The following is an 11,805-nucleotide window of genomic DNA, read 5'->3' as shown; positions in this document are numbered from 1 at the left end:
AATGGAATGGAATAAATATTTGTTTCGTTTGTTTAGAGTACTCTAACTCTAAACATTATAAAAGTAGTTGAAGTAGTTGGGAGTACTCTAAGCATTTGATTTTCAGTTCATACAAAAATTATGTGTTTTTAAATAGTAAGACCCAAATTTATTTATGTAAGTTTTTTTATTAATTAAATATTATTTAAAATGTTGATAATAGTAATTTGTTGATTACATATATAATATGACTTAATATATTAATTAAATATAAAAAAAATTTTGAACAAAAATTTATTTAAAAAAATTATAATAAGTTTTTTTACAGTTTTTACAGTTCACAAATTTAATTTAATATGCAAATTAAATGTTGAGCATCGTCTGACTTAATTCCTCTTTTTCAAGATTGTTGTGTAAAACATGATTTGATTGATAGATCTTTGATTAGATGAAATCAATGTTCTTTTTTCTGATATTAAGTTCCGAGCAACTGAAAAAACCCTTTCCGAAGATGCAGTACTTGCTGGTGTTGCAAATAATTTACAAGAAACTTTGTAAAGTAGGAATTCTGAAGGAATTCTTAAGAAATTTCTAAAAATCTCTCTTGTCATAAATAGATATTTTAACCATATCATGCATAAAATTATTTTCCAGGAAAAGGTAAATATGTGAAGCAATTTATTTTGTTACATCATAAAAAACTATCAAAGAAGGAAATTCTGCGCAAACCGTTTTTTTAAGTTAACCTTTTGCATTAGATCTACCTGTTTAAACAACTTTTGCATTGAAAATAATAGAAAATTAAACCTAATTTACGTACTTTGTTGTTGCAATTATTGCAAATCTCTACGCACATCCAACTTTCTTTACTTTTGCGCAGGCAACCAAACGCACACAAAATACTTTGCAAAAATAGAATTATTTGAAATACTCTAAAAGTGATTGAAATACTCTAAAAGTGATTGAAATACTCTAAAATATTTGTTTATTTGATTTTAAAATTCAAAACAAACGATTATAGAGAACAAATCAACCCCCATTCCATTGAAACGAATGCGGCGGAAACGAATTCTATCGGACCGTTTCTGTTATTCGTTCGTATTCGCTTTAGAAATAATTTGTAAATATGGTACACATTTGAAAATAAAACGAATGACCGCAAAAACGAATGTTTTGATGCAGCACTTTACTTCCTACGTACCATAACTTCAATGAAGCAGTATTGCTAAGCACTAATTTTTTAATTTCACTGTAAACAGCGGTTAAATTTAAGCATCTAGAAAAAGTTTTTATCATTTTTGATTTATTTCATTTTTTAAGTATTATGTTTTTAAATTTAAGTATTATAATATAATAATTAATATTACTGAATACTATTTGTTTTATTTTTTACAAAATTTTAAATGATATTTTGTTTTAAATAATTTAATTTTTATTTCCTTAAGAACTAATTAATAATATTAATTTATAAATTTATTTTAAAATAAATAAAACTGTAAAATATTTTTATTTTTTAATATATGTATATATATTATTTATACATATATTTAATTTTTTGATATAATATATATATATATATATTTTATTTATGAATTTATTCAAAAGCATAGTACAATTAAAAAAATATAAAACAAAAATATTGACAGGACAACTCATATTTTAAGAAAATATTTAAAATATATTAATAATTAAAATAAACAGATAAAAAAAAATTTTTATTATTTGTTTTTAAAGGTTTCCTTGAATAGAATATATTTTTTGTATATTGTTTATATATAATGTACATTGTGACCGAAAAGTTTTCGGAAATTCTCATTTAAAATTCGCGCGCTGTATATTTTTCGATATTTTAAGTTTATGTAGTTTGGCAGCACTGTCCTTAATTACTATGCCAAAAATGAGCGCGATCTGTCAAGACAGTTCGTTTACGGCAGCTGTTGAAACCAGTTCACCTCAGTAGTGCGTTGCGAAAAAAACAATGGAAAAAAATATTGATCAAAGAGTTTGCATCAAATTTTGTGTTTCGAACGAATTTTCGTGTGCAGAATCGTTGCGAATGCTACAAAAGGCTTATGGGGAATCAGTTTTATCGAAAACTCAAGTTTATGAGTGGTACAAAGCCTTTCAGGACTGTCGTACGACCGTCGAAGACATGCCGCGTTCTGGACGACCTTCGACCTCTACCACCGACGAAAACATTGAAAAGGCAAAGGAAATCGTGTTCAAAAATCCTCATGTGAGTGTTAGAGAGATAGCACGAGAGCTAGGCATCGGTCGTGAGATGGCTCGTTTGATTTTGGTGGACAATTTGTGTATGCGACGTGTCAACGCTCGGCTTTTTCCGATTCACCTCAATTTGTTCCAAAAACACCATCGTGGACAGGTCTCGTTAGACATGCTTGATCGTGCCAATTCCGATCCAACTTTCATGGAACGCATCATAACGGGTGACGAGACATGGGTCTACGAGTACGACATGCAAACAAGCCAACAATCATCGGAATGGAGAGGAAAAGACGAGCCGAAACCGAAAAAACCACGCCAAAGTCGCTCGAAAATCAAGGCAATGCTGATTGTTTTCTTCGATATTCGTGGTGTGGTGCATCATGAATTCGTCCCTGAAGGACAAACAGTCAATAAAGCCTATTATTTGACTGTTTTAAGACGTTTGCGTGAAAATATCCGCCGTAAACGGCCTCAATTGTGGAAGGATAATTCATGGATTTTTCATGACGATAATGCTCCCTCGCACCGAGCCAACATTATCAACGATTTTAAGGCCAAACATTCAATAAATACCATCGAACAGCCCCCGTATTCACCTGATCTTGCACCGTGTGACTTTTTCCTGTTTCCCAAACTCAAATTACCACTCAGAGGAACGCGTTTTGAATCCATAGAAGACGTAAAACAGAATTCGCAGAGGAAACTCAAAGCCATACCGGAAAGCGCCTATAAAAAATGTTTTGATGATTGGAAGAAACGTTGGCATTTGTGTATCGCTTCTAATGGAGCATATTTTGAAGGAGATAAAATAAATATTGATGAAGATTAAGAATTTTGCGTATGTATAATGTATAATGTATATAATGTATAATGTATAATGTATATACATTTGCGAAGACAAAGTCAAATAAACTTCGAAATGTCGGAGATATTTATATGTATGTATATATAATTAATATTATTACTTAAACAAAATTTTGCAATATCTCCTAGAATAGATTAGTATAATATAAATACATACTCAAAACAAAATAAATTATTATAAAATTTTTTAAATATATTGCAATACTGCGTTAATTTAATGATATGTATTTCAGAAATCAAAATTTGAAACTAAGTTAAAACTGCATATTGATAACAACCCCAGACATAAATAAATCCTCTCTAATACGTGACAAAAACTTTAGCAACATATTTGAATAAATATTACCAACATTTAAAAAAAAGTTAGTTGTAGCGAACTTAAATTCATATGATTTTTCGATATGAATCATAATGCTCCATATCCGTGAATAATTGAGGATGTGTTGGATACAGTAAACAGTAACAATGTCTTTTTTATGTTTCAATATTTAAAATATTAATCTCTCCGATACTAAGTCTGTATTTAATCTAGATTTACTTTCGATCTGTCAAAGTTTGTTGCCCATAATAGACTCACCACCAATGAAAGCTTTCTTTCTATATATGTATATATATAAATCGCTTGGATTACGATGCCGGAAGTAATAGTAAAAGTGATCTTATTTATTGTAACTTCAACATTTAAAATAAAAAGGATGTTATTTATTTAACTAAAATAAAATAGCAATTTTATTGAATATACAGACATTAATGAAATTTAAAGTATGTACATATGGTATATAACTTACATATTAATTTATATATATATACAATACACATATATTTAAATAAGCAGGGTGATAAAAATTATTTGTCTTAAAATTATATTGTAAAAAGAAGCTCTTTGGATAATTTTGTTTTTAAAGTTTTGTTCAAATACTTGTAAAAATTAAAACATTTATATTATAAAAAATGGCAATATTAATACAATTTTGTGCTTAAATATTAAATGCCAAACTGGAATAAGTGCGAAGCACGTAGGCTAAAATTAAAGTATTTTTTTCGCTGCATTTTATTAAAACGTGTTTTACTTAAATTCAAGTTTAAAACGAATTGGTTATAATATACGTAAACATATATATTAATCTGCTAATCGACTTTTTCTTTGGCACATTTTTTGATGATGCGTTCGAAATGCAAATGCATGAAGCAAAAAGCGATACGCAAAGGTCCCAAGATAACTGCGTGAAGTAGATTTTGCAGTAAACCACCCCAACGAAATAGTCCACCTCCTAGTAAAGCCAAAATCCAACTTTCTGTACCTAATACAGAAATGAAGTTTCCTTTCTAAAATACAAAAATATTTAATATAAAAAAATAATATAAAAAGCGGGTTGCTTACCAAAGCATCATCCAGAATTTGCTTTGCTACTTGTTCAGCCTGTGCCAAGCCCCCACCGCCGGATATTATTTTTGTCTCTTTTGGTTTAGTTTTTTCTTCGTTTTCAAAGCCAGGCGTATCAGTATCAGAAGGTAAGGCCAACGTTACAGAAACGCCTAAATGCCTTGACTCCATCGCAATTGTCTCAGCCATACCTCGTAAAGCAAATTTAGATGCTGCATATGGCCCATACCCATATATACCAAATAAAGCAGCTAAAGAGGCTGTAATAACAATAATGCCTTCGTGTGCTTTTTTCATTTTGGGCAGTACATACCGCGTACAATTGTATGTGCCAAAATAATTGACCTCCATTAGCTTGCGTGCATCCGCAACAGAAACTTCCTCAAATGCACCACATATTGCCATACCAGCACAATTAATAAGCATGTAAATATCACCAAAAGAACCTTCAATTTCAGCAAGAGCTCGTGCAACTTCTTCATAACTTGAGGCAATATCTAAACAACGGTATTGAAACTTCTGATCTGGAACTTGTCTAATTACTTCCATCAAGGCAACAGCTCCATCTGAATACACAAACATGATTATTACAAAATTTATCTTTCTAAAGTTATTAACATACTTAGCATTTTTTCGTCACGTGCAATTATTGTCACATTAGCTCCTTTCATCGCACACTCAGCTGCTAAACGAAGACCAATTCCTTTCGAACCTCCTGTGATGACAACATGTCGCCCTACTATTAATCTAGGGCGTTTTCTTGAAACAAAAATGTAAACACCTATGTGAGTTAAAACAGCAACAGCTATCCACATTAATAGTTCCAATGTAATATTCATTTTATAATATTTATATTAATTATTATTTAGATAATAATAATTATATACTTCTTTTGGTTAATAATCCTTTTAAATCAAAATAGATAGTGAGAGTTCAAGTTCGGAAAAATGTTCGGCTTTTCTTCGATTAGAAAGTTTGTTACTTTACTGACTTTGCGAGTTAATAACGCATAATATTGTTAACAAGCTTTTTATTAAAACTTTCTTAAAACATATACACACCGAAAACTCGAATTAAAACTTGAATTTGTATAAAAAAATAGAAAATTAAATGGAAAAGCGAATGAACCTAGCAGGAAATTAGGAAAAAACTATATAAATATAAATAATGCTGCCACATAAATATATTTGTGAAAATTTATAAAAATTTTATGCAACGAGTCAACATACACTTTGCGACCATAAAATACATTACAAGTGACCAGATCACCTGATATCAGTATTAAGTGCATTTGCGATTTAGGTTTTAAAGGTTATTAAGAATAACAACAAAGGTGGTGATTGATGAGCATATAACCAAAAACGATTCAATGCATAGACTCGTTATGACTCAATTTTAATTTTTCTAGCTTTATGATGCGGGAGAGGTTGGAATATTAAATCATTTCATAGTTAACAAGTGCAAAGAAATTTGTATAGCTTTCGAGTTATTTTGTGTGTTCTGGGGGTCTATTCCGCAACTTTGAAAAAAATTTTGTGTACACGCAAACGAAAAACTCAATTCTCACCGCAGTTTACATTTTCTTATAAAATGGAATACCCCAAGTGCTAGTAAGTTTTTCATGTTGAATGTAAAACTATAGCGTGCTGAATGCATTTTTAACAGTTGTCAGTGAATAAATTTGTATTTACACTGAATAAACTCAGTTACTGAAAATAAATAAGTAAACAAAATGGCAGCCATTTTACTAATTATAATGCAATTTTATAATAATTATCATATTAAAAATTTTTATTTTATATTTTTGTAATTTTTTTACAGTTCTTATAACTAAAGTTTTAAAATGTTATTATCGTTAAAAATTCGATAATAAAGCAAAAGTACAAACTTTTGCTCCTTTTGCTTACTTTTTACTTTTTTCCATTTTTAAAACCCATAAAAAATAATAATACAAGTTTATATTAAATTTTGCACAAAAAAACACACGACCGAATATACGGTGAATAAAATTTGACAATAGTGTACACTTTTTGACAGATAAAACTATCAAAACTCGCTATTCACAGTTGAGGAATAGCAAAATCAAAATATAAGCAAATTTTTGTGTACGCTTCAGTTTACACAGTTTCGGAATAGACAAAAGTGCATTTAACAGGAGAGAAATCCAGAAGCAACTTAGGAGAATATGAAAAGAATAAATGTACCCAAAATACCAAAAAACTGATTTTGTTTTCAATCCATTTAATTTTATTCATTTATAAACTTTTATAAACTTAGCTTAATAAATAAATCAAACAAAAAATTATATATATAATTGATATATTAAATCATTTATATACATTTTATATAATAACGGAGAAGAATTTTTCTTGAAGATTGTTGGAGAATTATAAAAACAAGAATAACTTCAGATTACTGTATAGATAATGTGAAGTGTGTATTAAGTTTGTAGTGTGAAGTGGATGTTATATGATTACGAGCAACATATAAATTTTAGCAGATTTATGAATAAAAAACATAAAACTTAAATTGATACTCTCTGATTCTTGTATTGGTGTTCTTTGATCCGTGGTTTTAGTAAAAAGAACACAAGGGTGGCAATATTGCGTAGACAGCAAACAAAACGCTTTGTTTTATAAACAGAATATAGTGCGAAGACTTCATAATTTTTTTGTAATAAAACTTTAAACTAATTAATATTTTTATATATATATTTTGTTATATCCGTGTAATATTTTAATTATTATTAAATGATGTCGAGTGTGACAATAGAACGCAAACGAGTAGAGTGCAATTCTTTACCCAAAGGATGGCAAAGAGAAGAAATAATCCGTAAATCAGGAATATCAGCTGGTAAAATGGATGTGTGTTATTATAGGTAAATTAAAAATACAGGAAAATCATTACAAACATAAATTAGAATATATATATTTTGAGAAATTAATTTAAAAATCAATTTTCAATACTTCCATCAAATCACAACCTATTTGACGATTTCATTGCACGCATGACATATCATTCACATATATCCTCCAATTATGATCATGACTCAGTCCTACAGGCAGAAAAATTGAAAGTAAGCCGCAATTAGCTCGACAACTCGGTGATGCATTTGATTTGAGTACTTTTGACTTTCAAACTGGTAAAATATTACAACATCTATCTTCGCCGTCTATATCGTTGTATCGCTGCAGTGGCAGTGGTGCCGCATCGAGTACTGCTAATACAGGAGCAAATACTTTCAAACGAAAATACAAATCACAAACGCTTTCTGATAGCAGCAGCGGCTCTTCTACAGCAAGTATCAATATAAGCACCAACAATACTTCCAGTGCATCTTTCGCTAGCTCATCATGTCAACGTCAGCTGCATGACTTCAGGTAGAGCAGATACAATAACAGTGAAGATGAGAAGCACTGAACTGTATCTGTTAATATGCATGTCCAGCTGCAAATTATTTTGTGGACTATAAAAGATGTTAAGACAGAGAAAATCTTTTCAAAATTGCTTTAAATATTAATATATGCACAATTTTTCAATTGGGTTTTAATCAAACCTTCTAAATATTTAACTCTGTCTTGAAAAATCTTGATGCGATTTGTGGTTTATGTTTTTCTTTTTATAAATTCACATTCAAATATTTGATATTGCATATTTGCATGCTTTGTATGTAATTAGTGTTTTGTGTATATATAAATTATACATATATAACTTCAAATATTTTATGTTCTATATATTTTTATCTTTTCAAGTTTTAATTCCTATGCAAATTTAAATTTTATGTTTATTTAAATTTTTAATCAATATCTGAATACTTACTGCGTAAATAATTTGTTAAATAATATATTTGCAAATAAATATTAACTGCATTTAAAAGTGTACTAAATAAAAGCATTCCTATTCCGATATAGCATATATGTGAATATCGTTTCAATAGCACAATCTTCTTAAATCCTTCGTTTTACAATTTTCTTAAGTAGTAGACTGAATAGTTTTTATAGAATATTTTTTTATATAGTATTATTTGTTCAATGTCACAATTTTCTCAAAACAATTATCCAATCTATATAGTTTTTCTTTGATATATATATTAAAAGACACAATATTTTATTATTTAAATTCAATACTTTCTTAACATAGCTTTACCATTCCTAGAGAAGATTTCAATATATATACGGTCACTTCTTTTAAGTTATGCCTTTGTTCCCATTGCACTGGCTTCTAAATCGCAACTCTAAACTCAGCCAAGATAAGAAATTGTTAATTTACAAATCAATATTAAAGCCAATTTGGACCTATGGTATAGAGCTGTGGTGTTCAGCGTGTAACACAAACATAGAAAAAATCCAGAGAGTACAAAATAAAGTTATCAGACAAGTTACGTGCGGTCCGTGGTATATCAAAAACAAAAACTTTCACAAAGATCAAAATCTACCAACTGTTGATGAAGTTATTCACCAATATACACCCAAATTCCGAGAGAGACTCAAGTCGCATCCAAATTCTCCTTTTCGACATTGTTTTTGCAACTACACTTAATCGCCTTAAAAGAAAATTATTGATAAATATGAATACCCTAGCTCAATAACATATATGTTAGTTTTTTAAGATCCGCAAAATTATTGTCAATTTCTATTGAGAAAGTTTCAATAAATAAACCAATGAAAGAAAAAAAAATTTCTTTGTTCCCAAACGATTCTTAGAAGTTTTACAAATAAGTAGTAGTCACTAAAGGTGAGATCTAAAGAATGCACTGAATGAAAGTTAAGTCTTTGTTCTTCAGTCTTAATGTTTATTTTATGTTAAATAAGCTCGCATATTATTTTGTAATCTTTACGATTTCAACTATATCTTTCATAAGCCACAATTTATACGACAAAATTGTTTGCAGTCATGCAAGATTATTTTGCAGTGTATTTAAATAAATGGTGACTGATTTTAATAAGTAGACTACTTCTAAAACTTATCAAGCGCATATTTTATTTTTTTTCCTGTCGAAATGCGTGAATTTGTTAATATGCTTAAGATATAAAATTTCATGTGCATATATGACATGACACACTCCCTTCTTTTCTGCAAAAAAATCATAAAAATTTATGTTAATCACTGGGAATGGCATTAAATGTTGATAGTGCTGTGAAGATTGGTTTTCTGAAACGGCGATATGGACTTATTTTCAAGAAGCGCTTTGTTTTGAGCTTATATTTTGTGTATCTTACTTATTTTAACATTATTTTTTTGATAGTTACGCAAGTTGAGTTATTTCTAATAGTTTTAGTTTTTATTGTAATTATCATATTATTTAAGGAAAATCAAACTTTATCTTAAAATAAAAACTATTTACTATTGAAGATTTTTAATTCTTTTAGTTCATATTTCAAATGTGGAGTCCATATCCATTTTGAAGTATTAGTGATTTTTTTATTAATATATGAATATACATATCTTTTTTGTGTTATTGATGAGTTGATAATTTTATTAGTTTTTGCGTTTAAAATTGCTTTTTAATTTCCATCACCTTAATGAATAATGTTCCGATCGGGTATTGACGTGGCTTTCACATAGAAGTTCAACTAGAATATATGTGATATTGAAACAGATATATTTAATAGAATATATATACATTCATACGAATTATATTTTCATATTATTTAAATTTATTTATTAATATTTTAATAATAGTATAATAACAGTTTTATTATTATGTTTTGAATTTGGTGTTAATTTTAGTTGTAAAAATATTGTGTGTATTTATATGTGTTCCAAAAATAGTTAATTATTTTATATTTTTAGTCGAACTATGCGCTCAGATGTGTCCCTCGTACCACCTATCAGACAAACTGCATCAATTTTTAAACAGCCGGTGACAGTTATACGAAACCATGAAGTTGGAAAAGTGAAACATGATGCAAAGCACGCAGCACAGGACAAGCCGAAACAAATGTTTTGGGAAAAACGTTTGGAGCGATTGCGTGCTTGCCACTCTAGTGGCGAGGAGTTAGAAGATATAATACTGCCTAGAAGTGTGTTTGTTTACATTCAATATTCATATTAACATAATTAATTTTTAAAATATTTAGGCATACGTTCTATTGGCCCGAATGTTAATGAGCAAACTGTTTTACATTCCCTAGCGACAGCTTTGCATATTTTAAGCTCTCCGGTCACAGGACAAACCTCGAGTAAGACTGAATTTAACAAAAACGCTACTGCTTTTATTAATCCAGACCAGCCACTAATGCAATCTGTTCTTGTGTCTGAAGATGATATAAGACGGCAAGAAGACCGTGTAAATATAGCCAGAAAAAAACTACAAGACGCACTTAAATCTTAATTTATAAAAAATAATTGATAATAGCATTTAACTATAATTTGTAACTCAACATAATAGAAGAGAGATACTTTCAAATTCACACGCAAAAAAACCATTACACATTTTTAGACAATGAAGGTTACGCTTCAAATATACACTTTTTCTTGGAAATTGTATATAATTGCTAATATACATTATTGGCTATATAAGGTGGACCAACTTAATGAAATGCAAATAGTTCTAGTTAACTTCAACATGTAACTTAGTTCAAGGAGATTTGTTACATCACTTTCAAAAGAATACATCGCGCAAGTGGCTACTTTTAACTCAAATGGTGCAATGTGCCAGTTTTTATGATATATTCGTATTTGGCAATGTCCTGATGGATGTTGGCCTTAAGTTCCTGTAGCTCCTCAAGAAAAATCTGGCAGTGTCAAATCGGACAAATGCGGAGGCCAGTCAAAATCAATTAGTTGTCGTAAACTTAGCGAATCTAGAAAATGTAAACACAACACTAATTCAACTCGATCTCCAAATACTTCGCACACAAAGAACTGTAATACGATTGCTCAATATTATATCAGCTAATACAAAATTAATTGAATTCAGTTTCTTCCATAACGTAGAACGGATGAGCGGACTTCTTACAGCACAACTAAATCATTTTCCTTGTCAAAGTAACAGTATTGCCAGTTTCACCTAATATAGTCAACTCTGTATATAATCATTTAAATTAACAAAAAATTTTAAATGTAAGTTTCTTTGCTAAACTGTCATGCGTTACAAATTTTTTTTTATAAATATTTTTAAAATAAATTATATTCTCTAATATTATAAAGAAATATAAAAGATATCTTTTGTTTATCTCAAAAAGTATTTAAGAAGCAATTAAAATTGTTTATTCGGTATTTTTCTTTTAAAAAGTGTAAAATTGGTTCCCATTATCAATAAAATAAATGAACAATTGCATATTTATATCAAAATGTATTTAGTTGTAAACCATTTGTTTTAATTCGTTATTTGATTGCATTTATTTGGA

The 11,805-nt window shown here is 29.0% G+C and overlaps 2 protein-coding genes across 6 annotated transcripts; one reads left to right on the top strand and one right to left on the bottom strand.

Moving 5' to 3' along the window:
* Positions 1-4,051: 4,051 nt before the first annotated feature.
* LOC119685892 (3-ketodihydrosphingosine reductase) lies at positions 4,052-5,588 on the bottom strand. 3 transcript variants are annotated; one of them, XM_038100293.1, is made up of 4 exons: positions 5,341-5,587; positions 5,076-5,234; positions 4,451-5,019; positions 4,052-4,395 (listed from the first exon to the last, which is right to left on the bottom strand). In XM_038100293.1, exons 2-4 carry the CDS (start codon positions 5,122-5,124, stop codon positions 4,198-4,200), a joined length of 816 nt encoding a protein of 271 aa, XP_037956221.1. In that variant the 5' UTR covers positions 5,125-5,234; positions 5,341-5,587; the 3' UTR covers positions 4,052-4,197. The 3 variants fall into 3 exon arrangements, with proteins under 3 accessions (XP_037956221.1, XP_037956222.1, XP_037956220.1); XM_038100294.1 differs by having other exon boundaries at positions 5,076-5,212; XM_038100292.1 differs by having other exon boundaries at positions 5,076-5,588.
* Positions 5,589-7,037: 1,449 nt separating this feature from the next.
* Positions 7,038-11,542, top strand: LOC119680863 (methyl-CpG-binding domain protein 2). 3 transcript variants are annotated; one of them, XR_005252493.1, is made up of 5 exons: positions 7,038-7,331; positions 7,507-7,833; positions 10,247-10,476; positions 10,534-11,322; positions 11,393-11,542. XR_005252493.1 is itself a non-coding variant. In XM_038093869.1 (4 exons), exons 1-4 carry the CDS (start codon positions 7,204-7,206, stop codon positions 10,785-10,787), a joined length of 939 nt encoding a protein of 312 aa, XP_037949797.1. In that variant the 5' UTR covers positions 7,038-7,203; the 3' UTR covers positions 10,788-11,542. The 3 variants fall into 3 exon arrangements, 2 of the variants coding, with proteins under 2 accessions (XP_037949797.1, XP_037949798.1); XM_038093869.1 differs by having other exon boundaries at positions 10,534-11,542; XM_038093870.1 differs by lacking the exon at positions 7,507-7,833 and having other exon boundaries at positions 7,049-7,331; positions 10,534-11,542.
* The last annotated feature ends 263 nt before the right edge of the window (positions 11,543-11,805 follow it).

The sequence above is a fragment of the Teleopsis dalmanni genome, chromosome 2 (assembly GCF_002237135.1).
Source record: "Teleopsis dalmanni isolate 2A chromosome 2, ASM223713v2, whole genome shotgun sequence".
Lineage (NCBI taxonomy): Eukaryota > Metazoa > Arthropoda > Insecta > Diptera > Diopsidae > Teleopsis > Teleopsis dalmanni.
This window is presented reverse-complemented; position numbering and strand designations above follow the sequence as displayed.

Coding starts and splice junctions, on each gene's coding strand:
- LOC119685892 (XM_038100292.1), bottom strand. CDS start 5,292: ATGAATATTACATTGGAACTATTAATGTGGATAGCTGTTGCTGTTTTA. Junction 5,020..5,075: donor ACGTGACGAAAAAATGCTAA/GTATGTTAATAA, acceptor TTGTGTATTCAG/ATGGAGCTGTTGCCTTGATG. Junction 4,396..4,450: donor AAATTCTGGATGATGCTTTG/GTAAGCAACCCG, acceptor TTTGTATTTTAG/AAAGGAAACTTCATTTCTGT.
- LOC119680863 (XM_038093869.1), top strand. CDS start 7,204: ATGATGTCGAGTGTGACAATAGAACGCAAACGAGTAGAGTGCAATTCT. Junction 7,332..7,506: donor ATGGATGTGTGTTATTATAG/GTAAATTAAAAA, acceptor ATCATGACTCAG/TCCTACAGGCAGAAAAATTG. Junction 10,477..10,533: donor AGATATAATACTGCCTAGAA/GTGTGTTTGTTT, acceptor TAAAATATTTAG/GCATACGTTCTATTGGCCCG.